This window comes from Bos grunniens, chromosome 7 (assembly GCF_055505025.1).
Source record: "Bos grunniens cultivar Pamir isolate PY7600 chromosome 7, Bosgru_T2T1.0, whole genome shotgun sequence".
Taxonomy (NCBI): domain Eukaryota; kingdom Metazoa; phylum Chordata; class Mammalia; order Artiodactyla; family Bovidae; genus Bos; species Bos grunniens.
In genome coordinates, this window is record NC_141171.1 from 50,350,584 (window position 1) to 50,371,243 (window position 20,660).

General features: G+C 44.6%; 1 protein-coding gene across 19 annotated transcripts in view; it reads right to left on the reverse strand.

Annotated features, from left to right (window-relative positions):
• SIL1 (SIL1 nucleotide exchange factor) overlaps positions 1 to 20,660 on the reverse strand; it is a 250,318-nt gene that overhangs the window by 165,588 nt on the left and 64,070 nt on the right. For all 19 annotated transcript variants that reach the window (XM_086411862.1, XM_086411861.1, XM_086411853.1 and 16 more), the window contains 2 exons: positions 20,390 to 20,504; positions 12,876 to 13,005 (listed from right to left, as the gene is read on the reverse strand). In XM_086411862.1, coding sequence (XP_086267988.1) covers positions 12,876 to 13,005; positions 20,390 to 20,494 — 235 coding nt within the window. In that variant the 5' untranslated portion in view covers positions 20,495 to 20,504. The remainder of the gene's footprint in view (positions 1 to 12,875; positions 13,006 to 20,389; positions 20,505 to 20,660) is intronic.

Sequence of the window (20,660 nt, forward strand, 5' to 3'; positions counted from 1 at the left end):
TTTTCCAATGAGTCAACTCTTCACATGAGGTGGCCAAAGTACTGGAGTTTCAGCTTTAGCATCATTCCTTCCCAAGAAATCCCAGGGCTGATCTCCTTCAGAATGGACTGGTTGGATCTCCTTGCAGTCCAAGGGACTCTCAAGAGTCTTCTCCAACACAATTCAAAAGCATCAATTCTTCAGCGCTAAGCTTTCTTCACAGTCCAACTCTCACATCCATACATGACCACTGGAAAAACCATAGCCTTGACTAGACAGACCTTTGTTGGCAAAGTAATGTCTCTGCTTTTGAATATGCTATCCAGGTTGGTCATAACTTTAATTCCAAGGAGTAAGCATCTTTTAATTTCATGGCTGCAGTCACCATCTGCAGTGATTTTGGAGCCCCCAAAAATAAAGTCTGACACTGTTTCCCCATCTATTTGCCATGAAGTGATGGGACCAGATGCCATGATCTTTGTTTTCTGAATGTTGAGCTTTCAGCCAGCTTCTTCACTCTCCTCTTTCACTTTCATCAAGAGGCTTTTTAGTTCCTCTTCACTTTCTGCCATAAGGGTAGTGTCATCTGCATATCTGAGGTTACTGATATTTCTCCCGGCAGTCTTGATTCCAGCTTGTGCTTCTTCCAGCCCAGCGTTTTTCATGATGTACTCTGCATACAAGTTAAATAACCAGGGTGACAGTATACAGCCTTGACGTACTCCTTTTCCTATTTGGAACCAGTCTGTTGTTCCATGTCCAGTTCTAACTGTTGCTTCCTGACCTGCATATAGGTTTCTCAAGAGGCAGGTCAGGTGGTCTGGTATTCCCATCTCTTTCAGAATTTTCCACAGTTTATCGTGATCCACACAGTCAAAAGCTTTGGCATAGTCAATAAAGCATAAATAGATGTTTTTCTGGAACTCTCTTGCTTTTTCCATGATCCAGCGGATGTTGGCAATTTGATGTCTGGTTCCTCTGCCTTTTCTAAAACCAGCTTGAACATCAGGAAGTTCACGGTTCATGTATTGCTGAAGCCTGGCTTGGAGAATTTTGAGCATTACTTTACTAGCGTGTGAGATGAGTGCAATTGTGTGGTAGTTTGAGCATTCTTTGGCATTGCCTTTCTTTGGATTGGAATGAAAACTGACCTCTTCCAGTCCTGTGGCCACTGCTGAGTTTTCCAAATTTGCTGGCATATTGAGTGCAGCACTTTCACAGCATCATCTTTCAGGATTTGGAATAGCTCAACTGGAATTCCATCACCTCCACTAGCTTTGTTTGTAGTGATGCTTTCTAAGGCCCACTTAACTTCACATTCCAGGATGTCTGGCTCTAGGTCAGTGATCACACCATCGTGATTATCTTGGTCGTGAAGATCTTTTTTGTACAGTTCTTCTGTGTATTCTTGCCACCTCTTGTTAATGTCTTCTGCTTCTGTTTAGGTCCATACCATTTCTGTCCTTTATCGAGCCCATCTTTGCATGAAATGTTCCCTTGGTATCTCTAATTTTCTTGAAGAGATCTCTAGTCTTTCCCATTCTGTTGTTTTCCTCTATTTCTTTGCATTGATCGCCGAGGAAGGCTTTCTTATCTTTTCTTGCTATTCTTTGGAACTCTGCATTCAGATGCTTATATCTTTCCTTTTCTCCTTTGCTTTTCTCTTCTCTTCTTTTCACAGCTATTTGTAAGGCCTCCTTACATAACAATTATCAAAACTAAGAAATCAACATTGCTGCAATAGTAGTTAACTAAACTACAGACTATTTTTGCATTTCACCAATTTTTTCCTTTGTTCTTTTTTCTGTTACAGAATCTAATCTAGGATATGACACCACGTTTAACTGTCATGTCTCCTTAGTCTCCTCCAATCTGTGACAGGTTCTTCGTCTTTGTCTTTCTCAATCTGGACATACCTGAATACTGGTTAATCTTTAGATCATGTCTCAATCAGAGTTTGTCTGGTGTCCACTCATTTTTACAGCAGAAACAATAGTAGCTAACATTTATGAAGCTATTCCTAAACTCTTAGCACTGGGCTTACCCAGTGGCTCAGATGGTAAAGAATCTGCCTGCAATGTGGGAGACCCAGATTTGATCCCTGGGTTGGGAATATCCCCTGGAGAAGGGAATGGCTATCCACTCTAGTACTATTCTTGCTTGGAGAATTCAATGGACAGAGGAGCCTAGCAGGTTACAGTCCTTGGGGTTGCCAAGAGTCAGACATGACTAAGCAGATAACTCTTTCACTTTTTCATACACCTGGCACTATCATAAACACTTCTGTACTTCCCTTATTTACCCACTTACAACAATCCTCTGAAGTAGGAATTTTTACTATCCCTATTTTACAAATGATATTTCACTACAGGATATTTCATCAACCCTTAGTGGAATTAAATAACTGGCCCAAGGTTACCCAGCTGTTCAAGGCACAGTTGAACCTGGGTAGAGAGACTCTGCAACTCTGCTGTCTGCTAATTTCAAGGCACTGTGACAACAACCAGATGCCAAAATACAGGCTGGACTTTGCCCTCGAGCAACTCCCTCCCCACAGGACCCATCTCTTTGAAAAGAGAGCATTCTAGGCTCCTGTCTTTTTTCCAAGGGAGATAAACTATCCACTTTAATTTCTAAGTTATTCCCATACAACCAGAAATTTCTTTCTCTTCACAGGAAGCATCTTCCTGACCTAAGGACAAAGAAGAGGCCAGTGTTCTCCTGAGACCTCACCCTTGACCAGTACCAGGAAAGAGTGAAACATACAAACACGTAGGTATGCTAGAATCAAGAGAATTCTCTTCCAAAGGCCTCTGCAAATACATGGAGACACTGCAGTCAAAGGATAAAAAAGAAACCTTTGGGGGTTGCTTCTTTTCCATGTCATGTCCAAAGATATCCAACAATGGGAAACACAAGCTGACATAAGCCTTCTCTTTAGCATCAGGTTCTTTGGGAAGGTTAAAGCGCAACTCATTGGTGCAACACAGGCCAGAGCATCAAGGGACACAGCTGTGGGAGTCGGGCTGGGAAGAACTCGCTACACTCCAGGATTTGCTCTTAATGATTATGACTTTAGATCATTCAGTTCCACTTGATTGATTTTTCCCAAACCCCCTCTCTGGCAATGCCAATGTGTTTTTCCTCTTGTCCTGACTGATCAGCGAAATATATGGCTGAAAGGATTGGCTTGGAAATCATTTCTTTGATGCTGAGAGAACTGAGAAAACACTCCCCCCAACTACACACCCGCACATCTATCCACCCCTGCCACCTGACTCTCAGCCGCAGGTAGAGGCCATTACAGCAAGGGAGAAAAGAATGCAAAGAGGGCAGGCAGTGAGTGAGGAAGAGCTGAGAGTGTGAAAAGGGAGGGAAAGACAGAGAAAGAGACTTTGGTTCAAATTCAGTCACTATAGAGCCAAGACTTCCACTGACACGCATAAGCAGGGTTAAATGACATCAGTAAACATGTGAGAAGACTCAGCCTCCCTTTGATTTGCCTTTCTCTTACGTCTCCCCACTTTCCTTCACCCCCTCAAAGGGCACCTAACCCCATCACTTAGGTTCCTGTAAATCAGACATTGCATTTGGCTACTCTTATTACTGCCAGCTTTGTGCAAGAAAGAGCTCCTCTCCTCTGAAGTCTACCATTTTATATCTAATTCCAAGGTATCCTCAGCTAGCTATTTTGATCAAATATTGAAGGTTGAAAAGCTAATGGTCTTTAAGGAACAATCCCTCCAGCCTCTCCATCTGCAATCTAACCCAGTGGGAATCTAAAGCCAGCTAATAGCCCTCCAATCACACTGCACACAGGGCTACTTACTCCACTGTGCTTATGGAACATCTGGATCGACCCCTAAGATCTAACCTAGGAAACAAAGATGGAGCAGCTTGAATAATTCTTCATCCTCTTGAATAATTCCCCTTCTCAATGTCAACAGCCTCCAAAATTCACATTATTTTGTTCCCACAGAGACTCGAAATGGCACTACTTTCAAGCAGTGATCCTACAGTTTCTATCTTCAGAAGAAAGAAAAAAATCCTGGGAAGGACAATGGGACCTGAGGCCCCTTCATTGGCCAAATACAGGCTCCAAGAGACCAAGAGAAGAGATAAACACTTCTTTACAGGAAGTGTTTTGTTTTGTTTTTTTACTGGAAGTCTCCCTTAAGTAACATACACAAAGCACCAAGGACTAGGGGCATTCCCCCAAAGTGCTGGTTTTCCTCCCTTCCCCATCAGCTAGACTAGAGTTCCTGGGTTCTATTCTGCCTTAGTCATTCTTGGCCATGAGATACTAAATAACTTTCTTATTCTCTGTCCAAAAGCCTGACTTGGCAAAACCAGGATGACAGAATGAAGATTAACAAGACGATGCTTATGCAATATTTATAGGGCCGCTTTCGTTAGGGGATGGGGGGGTAGTGTGTTCCCCCCAGGCAAAAAAAAAAAAAAAACACTCAACAAAAAGATCCTATTGCTACTCATAAAAATTCACCACCTCTGCCCAGATAAACTAATTATGTACCATCTGAGCCACCAAGGAAGCCCAATTATGCCCACAGGTAATCAAATCTGAAAACTTTTCAATTCAAAAGAATGATTCTGTCCTCTCAAACAACAGCATTATACAAACCATAAACATACTATTCTGAGAACTAAACAAATTAAAATACAAATCAATCTCTGTTTGTCTCAAATCAACATATTATAGGAAATAAGGCAAGATCAACAACCTCCTAGTCTATGAAAAGTAACAAAGCAAGACACACATGGACAGAAACAAAACCAGCCTGATCAGAATACAAGGAACACAAGGCTTACAGAGCCTGTACACAAGCTCTGCTTCATTCAGGTTATTTTCACGCCTGCCTAGAAAATCAGTGGGATACCACCCCAACTCTGACCTTGATCACTTCCAAGAGTTTTGAAAATCCCTATTTCAGAAGAGGGAAGGTTGGAGTAGGTTCAGAAAAGCTTCCACTAATGCTCTCCAGCTTGCCCCATAGGTCAGACAGACAAAGGTCTCTCTCTCATCAATCCCAAAGACAATCCAACAAATCTCCTTAATGATCTCCCCATCATTCCCCACACTCCAGCTATTCACTATCCAGGGCTCACGTTGCTCTAGAACGCAGCCAAACCCACTGGTCCCAGACCACCACAAAGTCTGGCTGTCAGATGTCAACTGGGCCCTGATGCTGGGCAATGCTTAGTTCTGACCTCTTGACTGTCTAAACAGCTTCACAATGGTTCTTCCTTAACCTCTCCATTCCTTAAGCACCCAATCAAGCCTTTCTCATGCAGCATCCAAGGTAAAAGGCTCACCCTCGTCTGGACTCAGATAATCAGACATCTATTGGAAGCTTCCTCAATCTCCCTCTATATCTCTACTTTTTCTTGTTTTTGTCCAAGTTCATCACATTCATGAGGACAAGACTTTCCATCTGCCACCTAAACAACTTTGTCTCATCAATTATCTGCTCTCTGGGATTTCAAATCTCTGTCAACAGTGCCTCCTTTCCCCTTGCCTTCCAACATACACAGAAGTTCTCTCCATTCAGCTTCAGTGACGCTGCCTCTGGGAAGATGTTCCTTAAGGCCACACCTCTGTATTCTCATAGCATTATATTCCTGTCTGGGATCTTCCTACACCATAAGCCCAAGCAGGCAAGCCTCTGTTTAATGCCCACCATGGTATCTCCGACATCAAGCACTGTACCTGGCACATTATAAGAGTTCAACAAATGTAACGAGAAATAAATTTTTTGGTATGGCTGTCTCTGAAGTTACTATTTTCATTCTCTTCTCCCACTTATTTTCAACCCCCAAACCCAGGAGTTTGTATCACTCTTCTTAATTTCCTCAACTCCCATTCACAGCCTAACCCTGAAGGGACTAAACTACACGCTTATTTTCACATAGTCAGATCTACTGTATTTCAACTCTCTTTCCTCCCACCACCCGCTACCTGACAGAAGGGATGCAGCCCACCACTATCATCCCATCATTCTTCTACACATCCCTGCCTCTACAACTAGATCAATAAAGGCTCACATTTAGAGAGAGAGTTCACGTCATCCCCTCTTCACTCCTGCTCCCTACCTGTCCTCTTCTCGACCTAATTGAATATTATCTCAAGTTATCAATCAATCCTTACCTCCAGTACTGTGAAAAAGCTAAGAATGGAAAAAGTTCTGGAAGAGGGTCTTTGATTTCAGCTCCAGGTTGATCCTTAAGAGCTATTCCCAACTCTGGTTAATCCCAATCTTGGAGATGGCCTAGACAGTCTTAGCCAGTCAAGTGAGGTCAATATGAGAGAAAGAAGGGAAGTCGAGGCTACAGAGATTCTCTGAATTAAAATCAACCCCTGGGTATAAGGCCTGGGACTAGTTTTGCCAACTAGTTTTCCAGTATCCCTACTCCAGTCTAAGTTTTTTATTTTAACCAGTTTCGGGGGAGGGGGGGAGGTCCTTGATCTTTGAAAGCTGAGGCTGCGCAACTCTAAGGACTCTCTATTAAGCCTCAAAGAGATCAGGTAGATAGAGGAAAAAGAAGAGGCGAATAAGGGCCTAGCGTGAGCATTAAGCATACAAACGCTTGTTAGAAAGTGGATATCCAACAGTTGCTCATTATCACCCCCCAAGTCCATAGAATGCAAACTGGACCCTGGCCTGCCCCATTCATACTTCTGTACTTAAAGGCAAAGCCCAGGTAGAGATTCTCTGGGCATCTCTACAGCACAGTGCTCAGCCAGTTAGTCTCAACGTGGCCTCTAGCCTTGGCAGTGGCTACCATGGAGGTCACAGGCCTTCCTGCCCTGGCCTCTACCTGCTTTGCCACCAGGATGTGGAATTTGGCTGCTACTGAAGCACTGGTCAGCTATGCTGGAAGAAGTTCACATATAGGAAATGGTGTCTCTCTGAAACGAAGAGCTCTAAACTGTCCTTATGGAGCCTGGTGGGGACTGCATGTATTCTAGCCCACCATCATTTTCTCTCCCAGTACAGGGTATTTTGGAGCCTCGGACACTGCTCCTACAGGCCTCAAGAGATCTGGCATCCTGCTATGCCCTGAGCAGGAAAAGAGATGCTCACAGTGGAAACACTTAACAAAGGCTAGGGAGGTGGCAGTAATAGGGGAGGATGGATTAGAAGTATAGGTAGGAAAGGGAGAAATGACGTTCTCAAGGAAATCTCCTGAAGACTTGAAAAGTTTCAAAGCAGGGGAGGAAGGCACTGCGCAGAAGGAGGTAGCACCAAAGATAAGCTCTGTTGAACACACCATCCTCAAATGTTGTTGGAGACAGCGATTTGTGTTCAAGAGAGGAGATACATTACCAAGACACCACACAAAAACCACACAGTTTCCTCTACCCAGCCCTTGCTCTACATTTCCAACACTGCTCTTGAGCCAGGGTGAAAGATCATGCAGCAGAGGTCCCCTGCTATAGCCCTCCCTCAGGCCATTAGCTCCTGGTGACAGCCAAGAAGTCCCAACTGCCTCACTCTCATGAGCCAGAGGAGCTGAGGTATGAACTGCCCTTAACCAATACTCCTACTCTCAGCCACTGCTCATGGACCTCGAGGTGTGTGTGTGCTTATGTGTGCGAGTGACAGGGCACACACAGGTCATACTCTCGTGGACCATCCTGGGGAATGAAATAACCCATAAAGATTCTCCTGATTAGGGGAGAAAGGGAGGATTACCCGATTCCCAATCACAGAGCTGGATAGGGATAGGTGGACTTGCCCATAGTCTTACCTCAATCGTAGCCTGTGGTATTTAAAAAAAAAAAAAATCTGGTCTTTATCCCTGGTTCCTGAAATGACTCCGGTGAGGGAGCAGGGGTAGAATTAGGTAATTTCCAAGATGGGGGCAGGTAACCAGAAAGATGAAGCTTTGATTAGACAGTAGGAACTTTTAGCCCCACCTCCAGGGAGGGAAGCAGGGCTGGAGATTGAGTTCAATCTCCAATGGCCAATGACTTTGGCCACCTAAATCAATCACACCTAATAACAAAAACTCCATAAGAGCCCCTGGAGGGCTTTCGACAGCTTCTGACTGGTGAACCTGAGAAGTACTGAGAAGGCAGTGTGCCCATAGAGGACAGGAAAGCTCTAAACCTTAGCAACCATACCTTCTATGCATCTCATACACCTGGCTACTCTGAGTTGTATCCTTTATAATAAACCAGTAAACATGAGTAAAATGCTTTCCTGAGTTCTGTGAGCTGTTCTAGTAAACTTGAGGAGGGAATTCTGGGAATCTCCAATTTATAGCTGATCAGTCACAAGGCCAGTAGTCTGGGACTCATGACTAGCATCTCAATTAGAGGCAGTCGGATTGAGTCCTTTAACTGGGATCTGACACTAACTCCAGCTAGATAGTGTCTAAATTGAATTACTGGATATGCAGTTGGGATCCGAGGACTGGAAGATCACATGGTCTCTTCTAAGCTGCAAGGGGCAGAAGACCTGAGAGAGACAATCCCACCATCACCCAGACCAGAGTCAGGTGCTCCTTCAGACAGATGTCCAGAGCCTGCAGGAAATCAGACTCCTCCCTTAAATGCTTGCAAGAGAGTAGTTGGTCTACCATAAATGAGGTTTTTAAAATTCAATTCCCTCCTATCGCTCATGCAGATCTGAAATGATCTGACCAGATGGCTGGTGCTCTGTAATTCTTGGATTGCTCTCATCAGTTGTTGATGATGTAGATTTTTTTTTTTTATACCCCCTCACATGAATGTGTTCCTGCATAGGCTTCCTGCATGCTCCCATCAAGTGGCTCTTTGTACTAATGACAATATTTCAGAGGCTCTCACACAGAATTTCAGATCCTGGAAGTCACCTCAGGTCAATAAGAACCCCCAAGTCTAAGCTCCCATGAGTCCATATGGGACCAACATACAGCACTGGGTAACAGGCAGAACAAGAGAGGACTTTGCTCAGCCAGCCTCATCGCCTCCACTTTTCCTTCAGGTCCCAAGGAAAGAAAGGCAGCAGCAGCAAAGGTATATTTTTAAAATGACAACTATAGCCATTTATTGAATATTTCCTACGTGCCAGGCCCCGTGTGAAACATTCTACATATGTTAATCTTGTTTCAGTCTCACACCATCTCTGTGAAGTATGTATTTTCATCCCTGTTTTCAGATGAGGAAACTAAGATTCAGAGATTCTCATCAACCTGACAAGGCCACAGAGCTCAAAAAGAGAACTGAAAGTGGGTTTGGAGGTTTAGCATCATAAAATTTGACTCAAAGCTCCACCAAAATCTCAGGGATAGAGAGAAGGCCCTGGCCTGGCCTCCCCACACCCTCCTCTGTGCCCTCATTGAGCACCACGCACTTTTTCCAGGACACTCAAAACATTGCAATGCCTTTTTCTCTCTGTATTCTCTATGAGACTATGAACTGCTGGAAGGCAGGGGTCATGTCTCATTTGTTACCCAGAAAGACAGTATGGTACAGTGGTAGAGGTTAGGCTTAGAGCCAAACAAAGCTAGATCTGAATTCTATCACTTGGTAGTTTGGCTAAGTCACCTCTCTTGAGATTCAATTTTGTTTATAAAAATGAGGGTAGTTATAGCACCTACCCTCAAAAGATGCCTGGCACAGGGAATGCTCAGTAAATGTGAGCTATTATCTGTCTCTGGCTACCAGTATAGTGCTTGGCACAAAGTAGGATCACAGAAAATGCCCAAGGAGCAGAAGGCCCACCATATCTGGCTGTGACCAGTTTTCTCTAATAACAAGTACACAGGCACAAAGCCTGGGGTTCATGGGTGCTCAGCCTTAGGACAAATTTCTGAGTTCCTTGCCCAGAACCCACAGGACCTGCCAGCAAACAGCTTTCCTCTGCCTGCTTGTGAACAGCTGATGCTGAATCCACACTCAAATGCTTGCTGTGCCTCCGTAAGGTATGACAGATCCCAAAATAAACCGAGAGAGAGAGAGAGAGAGACAGGAAAATCACTTCCAGGAACAAGTAACTCCCAGCAAGGATGCTGACAGTAATAACAAGGCAGGGAGACTTGAGGGGAGCGACCTGCAGCTGCTCAGGGCAGGATGGCTGGGGCTCAATTCCCATCTGGCCTGGTAGGAAGGCTCATGAAGTTACAGGTTGGTCCCCTGATATTCCAGGCTACAGCAGGCAGGATATCTGCCTTCAAATGAGCCCAGATCGTGTAGCCCAGTAACTCCTCCTTGGAGACCTGAGGACAACACAGATGAGGTCCTACCTTCAGAGACCTAAGGAGACAGAAGGTACTGAACTGAAGTCAATAACTGTCAACATAAACTAGCCATTTTGCCATTCTCTTAAAAGTGCCCCCAAAGATATTCCACCATCTTCCTATGCCATGTCCTAGCTCTTAGGCAGGAAATGCTGTGCTAGCCCATTCTGCTCCCTTACCAAAAATCATCCTGGAAGGAAAGAAGAACATTCCATGACCATGGAAGTCTTTCCCTGTCACCATAAGTTCCCTTCCCCATCTAAAGCCAGAGAGAACAGGAAGGTTACACACTCATGCATAACCACTGGCATCCAATTTCACAATCAAGTTTAAGGGGTGGCACAGAGAATTTACCATTTAAAATCAGAACTGCTATGTACCGGGTTATGTTTTCTTGTTAGAAATCCTCAGAATAGACTCTGCAGGAGGCGGGCAGGACGTTTCTCCCACATCACCAATTGGGGAACTGAGGGATTCAGTGACTTGCCCAAGATCCCCTAAGTAGTAAACCTAGGATTTTAATCCAGGACTGGCTCAGTCTGAAGTCTGTGCTCTTTACCACTATTAATAAATTATACTACCTCCTCATTTATCTACTCATTCCAGGACTAGTAACATCCCTTTTAACCATTCAGTAGCTGTGATGGAAGTTCCCAGGTAGCATTTAGAATTTAGAATCCCAGGTGGATTAAATATACTGATTAAAGGCAAATGCCAGCTATCCATACAGACCCCTGAGATGTCAATCTCCTACCAACAAACATACATATAAAAACCTTCTCAATGTACACACAGAACATCTTGAAGAGAGTCTTGTCTGCCTCGACAGTACCTCTCAATCATCACACGTTAAACCCTGAGGCCAAAACAAATCTCTCACCTTCCCTCCTCCCCTCACTGGTCCTGCTCTGGGGGGTGAGTGTAGGTGAAATGAAAACATTTTGGGAATACAGGGCAAGCACAACTGGAACTAGACTCGCTTTGCCTCAGCACTGTGGGGCCTGAGTGTCTGTGCTCAAACACAATTCACAAGCCTTTGGAGTGGCTTCAAGGAAACTTGGGGCAGAACAATGTATAAGGAGCCTTAAGAAACTAGAAGGCAGAGGATGTCAATGGGACAACAAGTTAAATGTAAAAATTAGTACTCCACTCTAACTCTCCAAGAGACACTTAGAGCACTCAGCCTGCCCTTGTCACACAGGTACTGGCCCTCCCTCCCCAAAGATAAAAAGAGAGGTTCTTTTGCTCAACCATTATCAGCAACCCCACTGCCCAGAGGCTGGGCAAGGGCCCTGGGTCAGAACTTTCAGGCTTGATCTGCATTGTGGACTGGGGCCTTAAAGAGTGCCACAGGAAAAGAGGGTAGGGGTAGGGACACTGACTTCCATGTGCTCCAGGCACTTGCCTGGTCAGAAGTGGTATAAGCACTTTTAATCACATAAAATCAATGAACATAACCCACATCCTCCACTTTCCACACCCCGAGAGTCCCTCTAGTTTTAGTCCTCAGAGACCAGGGGGCTCAGTTCTCAGGGAAGGTGGAGGAAAGCAGCCAGAACAAAAGTTGAACTTGCTGAGCCCAGTACCTCTGCCCCTAAAATCTCCCTCTACCCAACACCATTAGCACCTACTTGGTTTTCCTGGTGGTTCATCACTTTTCTGTGGCAGTAACTACCTGCACTCAAGCCCAGCAGGGGAGATATTGCTATCAGAAAGTTGGCTGGCAGCACAAATGCTGCCCCTGCCCAGCACAGCAGCAATGCAGCAGTGAGAACATGGTGATGAATATAGGCAAGGAGTTGATGAAACTATGCTCTGGAAGCTGCCAGGGCTTGTCATCCCACTGCAACAGTGCAGAACACAAATAGCCTATTCCTGAGAATGGGCCCAGTCGGGCTCCAACCAAGGACAAGTGGGAAGAAGGTGAGTCCAGGCTGGGGTCAATGATGTTGGACAAGTTAGCTGAATGACATAGGTCAAGTCACCTACTCTCTCTGAGCCTCAATGTTTTCATCTGAAAATAAAGACAATAATAGCTCCTATTATTGTGAAGACTGAACAAGCTTACGCACATGAAGCACCTAGCACAGTATCTGAATATGGTAAACACCACAACTGCTGGCTTATTTCATTATTACTTTAATCCCTGGGCCCAGGGCCATAAAAGGGTTCAAAAGTTGTCCCTTCTGAGGATCCTCCGTTCAAAACCCAGGCCAGGATCAGCCCCTGTTTCTTGGCACAGGCTTCTTTAACAATAGAAAACTCCTACTCTGCACCGGTGCTCAGGACTCTCCCATGAACAATATTTCAGCAGCACTGAGCCGAGCAACAGAACCCAAAATAGCATTTGCACAGTGAGGCACATGTCACTGCCTCTCCTGCGCTTCAGAAGTGCAAGGAAAGAAAGTTTTCAATCACTTTCTCAGAAAGCTCGGCCACCCACCACCTCCCTGCCTTCCAGGACACTCAGACACGGCAATCTCTGTTCTGCAGGAACGTGAAGGTCCCTGAGTCCTGCAGCAGCAGCCACCACTACTCCCCTCCAAGGAAGCCAGAGTGGGGTGCTCCTCCAAAACAGCCCTATGGAGACAAAGGACATACACATTTTGATTTTCAAGTGTGTTTCCTGGAGACAGGGCTGGGCTTGGTACCTGGACGAAGTGCCTGCCACTCATGGGTCGGGTGAAACACCTCCAGAATCTTGGGTTCCAGCTCCTCCTCTGTTTCCTTTCTCTCGGTTTCTTTGGTGCTGCTCTTCTCTGGGTTGGTCAGTGCAAATTCCTTCAGAAAAAGGAAAATAGGGCATGCATGAACCACCACAGCTGGGTAGCAAGCAAGCAGAAAGAAAACGGCCTGGGGGAGTACACTCTCCTCCTTACATTTCCTGCCCTCCCTAGCCATGTTTGGACCTTTCACAAGATTAGTCTCAGAACCAGTACAACTGAGGTGATATGATTCAATTCACACAGCATGTGTTGTGTGTATGTGACACTTTTGTATATGCACTGTTTAAAAATTTCAGAAGGTTCCACACTATCGTGAGGGGTTTAAAGGAACATACTGGGGAGAGGGGTCGACAAAATGAGACAATAGGAGACTAACTTTCTACTTGATAAGCTCCTATACTGTTTGATATTTAAAATTCCTATTACTCTTATAATTAAAAACTAAAGATATTTATAAAAGAAAAAGCATACAACTGAATAGAACAGTAAGGCCTCAAATGGTCAACTCAGATGTACAAAAGCTGGTAGCTAAAGCCCAATTAATTCCTAAGCCACCCAGCAGGGCAGAGAAAGGGCCTGGGTACCTTAATTCCCCAGGGTACCTACGGGGCATACATGACCTCTTGGGACATTCCAGTCCATGGAGGAAGGGGTGCAAGTGGGAAGGCACAAGTCCAGCTGAGCTAAAGGAGGAAGATGCCCAGGTTGGAAACCTCTTCCTAAAACCTGTTTCCTTCCACCCCAGGGAGAGTATGGAGGATTAATGAGATGGTGTCTGTTGAGCACTTTGAGCTCAGGAGAGAAAGATGTAATATAAATACAAAGTATTATTCATTTTATTCCTTCCCAGCCTCCCATCCTTCCTGTCCCATTTTTAAACCTGTTTGTGTATAAAAAAGCAATAAGGCCTCAGGAAACTGGAACCAGAGGGTTCCAGAGCTCTGAGAAATTACATCTGGGAGGGCAAAGAAGAACCCACATTAGCACACTGGAAGATTATTTCAGCACTCCCACCTCCCAATTCTCCCCCTAAGAGTATTTTTCATGGATTCCTCCTATGAACCCAAACTTGTGCTAGGTACTTTATGTAGATCTCATTTTGGTCTCCCAAACAACTTTAATCCTACATGGGAGGTAACAATGCCATTTTTTTCAAGCAGTGCCCCAGGTCCAGATAGGAACCTCCCTGGGTCCCTTAGGTCCTGATCTTTAACTAGCTGACAGAGGAAAGATTAAGGGATTAAGGTGTTGAAGATGACAATGTAAAGCCCCTCCAAGGATTTTTACATTTTAACAAGAAATAAAAACATGAGATTCAGATGGAAGAATTTCAGATCTTCTGAAGGACCAGTAAGGAAAATTATCTTGGACAAAATCAGTTCAGTTCAGTCAGTGACCCCATGAACCACAGCACGCCAGGCCTCCCTGTCCATCACCAACTCTTGGAGTTTACCCAAACCCATGTCCATTGAGTCGGTGATGCTATCCAACCGATCTCATCCTCTGTTGTCCCCTTCTCCTCCTGCCCTCAATCTTTTCCAGCATCAGGGTCTTTTCAAATGAGTCAGCTTGGACAAGAAGATGTCCTTAAATCATGTTACAAGTAACAAGACGCACTGATAGAATCGTGGTTTAAAACTGAAGCTCTGCTTCAGGTAACCCAAAGTTCAATTCCAAGTTGCTTTTGACTCCAGGAAAAGTTACTTAACTTTTAAACTTCAGTTTCTATATTTGTAAAGAGGAAATAACATCTCACTCATATGTTAGAAGTATTACCCTGTAAACCACTAGCCCTGGCTACACAGTAGCCATTACACCTATTACTCGTAAAGGGAGTCATCCGTAGGGGCAAGTCAGATGAGTCTGTGCTGTGACATCCAGCATGGACTGCACAAAATAGCTTCACTCAGGCACGTCAGGCTTGGGTTGTGGTCACCTGTGCAGCCTTGTCCCTCAAACTCCTCCTACCCTTTCAACTTGAAGTCTGTACAAGTCTGAGCTCAAAAGAAAAACTAGCAACAGAAGAGTAGGTGTGTGTGAGACTGATGAGCAGACAGACTGGCAGGAGGCTCCCTACATTCTGAGGGCATGGACGTCACACTTCCAACAGCTGAGTTTCCTGAGGGCAGGCATAGTGTCAATCTTTTTCACCACTGCATATACCCCTTGCCCAGCCCAAGGCTTAGTTTGTAATCACACAACAAAGGAATGAAAGAAGCGCTTCCTCCTACAGGCAGGTGTATCTTTTGGAGACAAGCCCAAAGAGTTTGCTGACAGCCAGGAACTAGCCCCATACTCCAGAACAAAGACCACCTTGTCCACTAAGTACCTGGAGCCTATATACTCCAGGGCCCAGTCATGCTGGTCAGTCTCTGCCAAAAGTCAGTCTCTAGACCGCAGGGCTAGAAGACCATTAATAATATTTACCTCTGAAGTATGTGGATTAAATGCCTCCAGAAGCCAGGCAGGGACGGATGTAAATGTGCTGTGTGCTCAGTGTAAAAACAACTAGGAGTAGTGGAACTGTGAAAACTGGAGTCCTCCTGCCCTGATCAAGAAACATAGCTGTTACTCAGTTGCCACTGCCATGAAGGCATTCATGGCAGAATAAGAAACAGAAATCCATATTTTTATCTGATATTTCTTACTTTTAGAACACAAGGAGAGTCAAACTAAACATCTCTAAGCTTTACATTACAACTCTTGCTTTAGTGTATCTATTAGCCAGGTTAACTCCTAGCAGGTATAACGGTAATCAACTAACCAAATCCTCAACATCAAGAGAAGCAGAAAGAAAGAGGCAAGTGTAATGGTGATGATGAAAATATGACCCTTCAAAATCCAGGCAAGGCTAGTGTTCATTTCAATGAGTAGAGGCTAAGAAAGCCCTTTTCCCTAGATCTTTAATGAGACTAACAAAGTAGGTTCAAGAAGAAGGATTACAACAAGATATGAACCACTGAGACACATACTTGAAGCCTCGGGAAAGCCCCTTTTTCCAACAATCCTATCACTGCTCAAAATATTTTTTTAAGTTTCCTCTTGGTATCATCTTTGAACCATATTTTAAGCTACACACACACACTCTCTCTCTCTCACAATCTGCCATTATTTTACAGTTCACCTGTTTTTAGTAGAAGTGACATAAATTTGGTGCTCATCTGTCTGATCAACTCACTCTGTTCACCAAATCTGGCTCTCAGTGACTTCAGCAAGCACTGAGGGAGGCTTGGTCACACGAACATACTGCAAGTTAGACAGTCACTTCAAAGGTGGAATTCCAGAAAAGGTTTTCAGGAAAAGCAGCATCATGGAGATGGGGTTGTAAGGAAAACAGCAGCTACCATTTATGAAGCCCCTACCCACAGGCCCGGCACTGGTCTAAGTACCTTCCATGCCACACAACTCATCCAAGTTTCACCTATGAAACACACACTTTTAATTCCACTTTACACACACAGGACCTGTGCAAAACCACAATGCTGAGAGAAGAGCAGAGATTTAAGTCCAGGACTGTCTGAATCCTGACTCACTTCTCTGTTTCTGTTCTTAGTCAAGTGTTCTATCGGTTGTGCCTTGGATGCTAATGGAAGCAAGCAGTGGGGGAATGAGATCACCCCAGCACATTTACCAGCACAGCCCCTGCCCTTTAATGGACAAGGTGAGAAACACAGTCGCAGAGAAAGGGATGACCCTCCCTCTGCTCCAGCAGGGTCCGAAACAAGAGACAAAGACCGAGAGGTGTGGGAGGCCAGCCAGCCCGTGGTCAGCTCTGAAGTAAATCTCATGCTCTGGTGCCCTCTCAGTTGGCTTTTCAGGGCTCCTTTCAATGCTGAATTCTCTCTTCTCTCTGCCATCAATACTGTAAATACCAATTTCCTCTGAAATGGCAAGAAATCCCAGCTAAGGTGTTAACTGACAACAGCTTACCATGATACACTTCCTTACACTTGCAACTGAATAAGAGATTCTTAAAGACCAAAGCCTTCAAGATCCAAGAGAATAAATGAACTCTCAGGGTAGGTGGATTGCTGTTGTGACAGAGACAGACTGAGGGGGTAACATTTTGGGATAGAAGCCTGACTGACAGAGCCATAAATTAAACAATGGAAGCAGCCACCCCATACTAAAAAATAACAGCTGACATTTATTGACCATCCATTAGCCATACAGTGCCAGTCTCAATTCTAGGTGCTTTATATATATAATCACATTTAATCTACACTAAAATTTAAGAGGGAGGTACCTGTTTTACAACCCTGTTTTACACATGAAGAAACAAAGCTCAGAAATGGTTAAACTGCCAAAGTGGGAGGCAAAAGAGAGCTTACTAAGGCTCTGTGCTCCTTTATACTGGGTTCCACTATCCCACTCATCTACCACCTCTTGAAGGTGAGTATACCACACAATACATCCCTTTAGCATTCACACTGCTCCTTAGAAGTGACACCCCAGAGAGGCGCCACAGCAGGCGACAGGAGGGGAGGATGGCTCCAGATCATATCCTGATACACACAGCCAACCTTTGCTGGGTGGCCATAAACCTGTAACAAATGCCCTTGGGGAGAACAATTCCAGGTCACCAGGAGCATTTGTCTGGACTCCAGGCTCTGAACAAAGGATCATGACCACTCCCATCTCCCCCACCCCCCATTTTCACTGTTGTGAAGGTGGCTGGCTGCATAATTTGGATTTTTAAATGCCATCAGGGCAGCAATTTTTATGGTATGAGAGAAAAGATGCTTCAATTCCTACTTGTACTTAGCACATGATGAAAGATTATGACAAATGGATACAGCTTAGGAACAGACATAAGGATAAAAGCAGCTTCTGCTGATGAAAGTCAGTATTAACATTTTTCTGAGACTAGGCTCAATAGAGCTAATATAAATGGGCCAGAATAATTATGGCTCTGAAAGCTCATCTATTTGGTTGAACTATTATCCAAAAGGGACTTACTAGCACACAGTCCTTAAGTAAATTCATCAGCACGCTTTTGTTAATTGTGCATCTGCTAAAGCTCACGACGGGGAGTACCCAGATCCTCAAGAGCTGCAGGCTAAAGGGGACACAGCCCTAATCCCTCAGAAAACTTGGGTGCTTTTCTGGGCCAGCTATGTCAGAGCCAGCCCCAACCTCATTCTGTGGCCAGTCGCACCCTCTGGGGCCAATGGGATTCCAGTCTTACTGTCCTTGAAGAGGAGACCAGAAAAATGACAGCAACAAGATCTTAGTCAAAGAACATTAAAAGCTCAAAAGGATTCGTGACTCCTAACTGTACATTCTTTCCCGCTCCACAAAGTAGGGAGAAAGGCAGAGAGAAAACAAATGACTTCAGAGGGAAGGTGGAAGTTTGCCATGAGCCAGAGGTGAACCTTAGCTGAGCTGAATTGCTATTAAATTCATCACAATTGTCATCTGCACTTCAAGGCCCTCCAGTTCCAAAGCCTCCAGCACTTTAACCAACATTTAAGTAGGACCCCTGGGGTTGGGGAAGGTGGCCAGGGGAGGGTAAAACTGTCAGAGTTGACAGTCAGGGCATCTCAAGGAAGAGGAAAGAGAGGGCACTGGGAGCTGGTCAAGGGCAGGCTGTTGCTGGGGCAGGCCAGGGAAATGGGGCCAGGACACCCTGCAGCCAGACCAAGCTCAGGGCCTTCTCAGGCATTCTGCCCCTGCCTTTGTCAATGACAGAAACCCTCAGTAATGAGGTCTGGGTTAATGAAATGGAGACTATAAAGAACATGCAACAAAAGGCAGAGGGAAAGAGGACACAGAAATGGAAGAGGAGAGTAGAGAAGTAGTAGTCTTGGTGCTCACCACACAAGTAACCCAGTCCTTGGGGAAAATTCTGACCCTCTCAGCTCTGCTACAAACTAGCTTTATAATGTTGGCCAAGTTACTTAGCATCTGTTAGTTCTCCTCCTTCTCAAAATGAGGATAATAACTTCAGTTGTCTATTTAACATTTGATGGGATTAAGTAAGAATACATATAAAAGCACACAATACAATGCTTGGTTGGATCATAGAAAAAGCAAGAGAATCCCAGAAAAACATCTACTTCTGCTTCACTGACTACGCTAAAGCCTCTGACTGTGTGGATCACAACAAACTTGTGGAAAATTCTGAAAGAGATGGGAATACCAGACCACCTTACCTGCCTCCTGAGAAATCTGTATGCAGGTCAAGAAGCAACAGAACCGGACATGGAACAAACTGGTTCCAAATCAGGAAAGGAGTACGTCAAGGCTGTATATTGTCACCCTGCTTATTTAACTTATATGCAGAGTACATCATGAGAAATGCCGGGCATGAAGCAGAAGCTGGAATCAAGACTGCCGGGAAAAATATCAATAACCTCAGATACAAAGATGACACCACCCTTATGGCAGAACTCTTGATGAAAGTAAGAGAGTGAAAAAGCTGGCTTAAAATTCCAACATTCAAAAAACAAAAATAATGATATCCAGCCCCAACACTTCATGGCAAATAGATGGAGAAACAATGGAAACAGTAACAGAGCTTTTTTTTCTTGGGCTCCAAAATCACTGCAGATGGTCACTGCAGCCATTAAATTAAAAGACACTTGCTCCTTGGAAGAAAAGCTATGACAAACCTAGACAGCATATTAAAAAGGAGAGACATTACTTTACCAACAAAGGTTTGTATAGTCAAAGATTTTTTCAGTAGACATGTACAGATGTGCAAGCTGGACCATAAAGAAGCCTGAGTGCTGAAGAAATGATGCTTTTGAATTGTCATGTTGGAGAAGACTCTTGAGAGTCCCATGGACTGCAAGGAGATCAAACCAGTCAATCCTAAAGGAAACAAGTCCTGAATATTCACTGGAAGCACTGATGCTGAAGCTCCAATACTTTGGCCACCTGATGCGAAGAACTGACTCATTGGAAAGGACCCTGAGGCTGGGGAAGATTGAAGCAGGAGGAGAAGGGAACACAGAGGATGAGATGGTTGGATGGCATCACCAACTAATGGACATGAGTTTGAGCAAGCTCCAGGAGTTGGTGATGGACAGGGAAGCCTGGCGTGCTGCAGTCCATGGGGTTGCAAAGAGTTGGACATGACTGAATGACTGACTATGCTTGGTACATGATAAGCTTATTATTATCATCATCATTGTTATTACATCATTATCATCACCACCATCTTTTCCCCAAAGAGAAAATGTGCCGTAAGCTTTAAACAGAGGCCAGAGGACTAAGGGATAGGGGAAGAAGTGCACACATTCCGTGACCCAGCACTGGTCACATTCCTATAAGAAACTCTCATGGCAGATTCATGTCAATGTATGGCAAAACCAATACAATATTGTAAAATAAAAAAATAAATAAAAGAAAGAAAGAAACTCCCACAGCAGCCCTGGTGGCATGGAGACTTTCTTGGATCCCAAAGATCCCTCTACTTGTGTGAAAATACTTACCGAGTTCTTATGACAGAGGCAGAAGTTGAAGCAGGAGACCATCAGCATGCTGAGCAGTACGCACAGAGGAGCCATCCTAAAAAGGAGCAGGCCCTGGTGAGGCATAGTTAGAGGCCTGAGGAATGTAAACACAGAAGATAGAAGGTCAATATGAAGCTGGTGCCTGACACCCCTCCCCGCCTGCCCCAACACAGTGATTCCCATGATCTCACTTTTTTCACAGATGTCAAACATTTCAGATGATGACAGACATTTCTGGAATACAGGTATC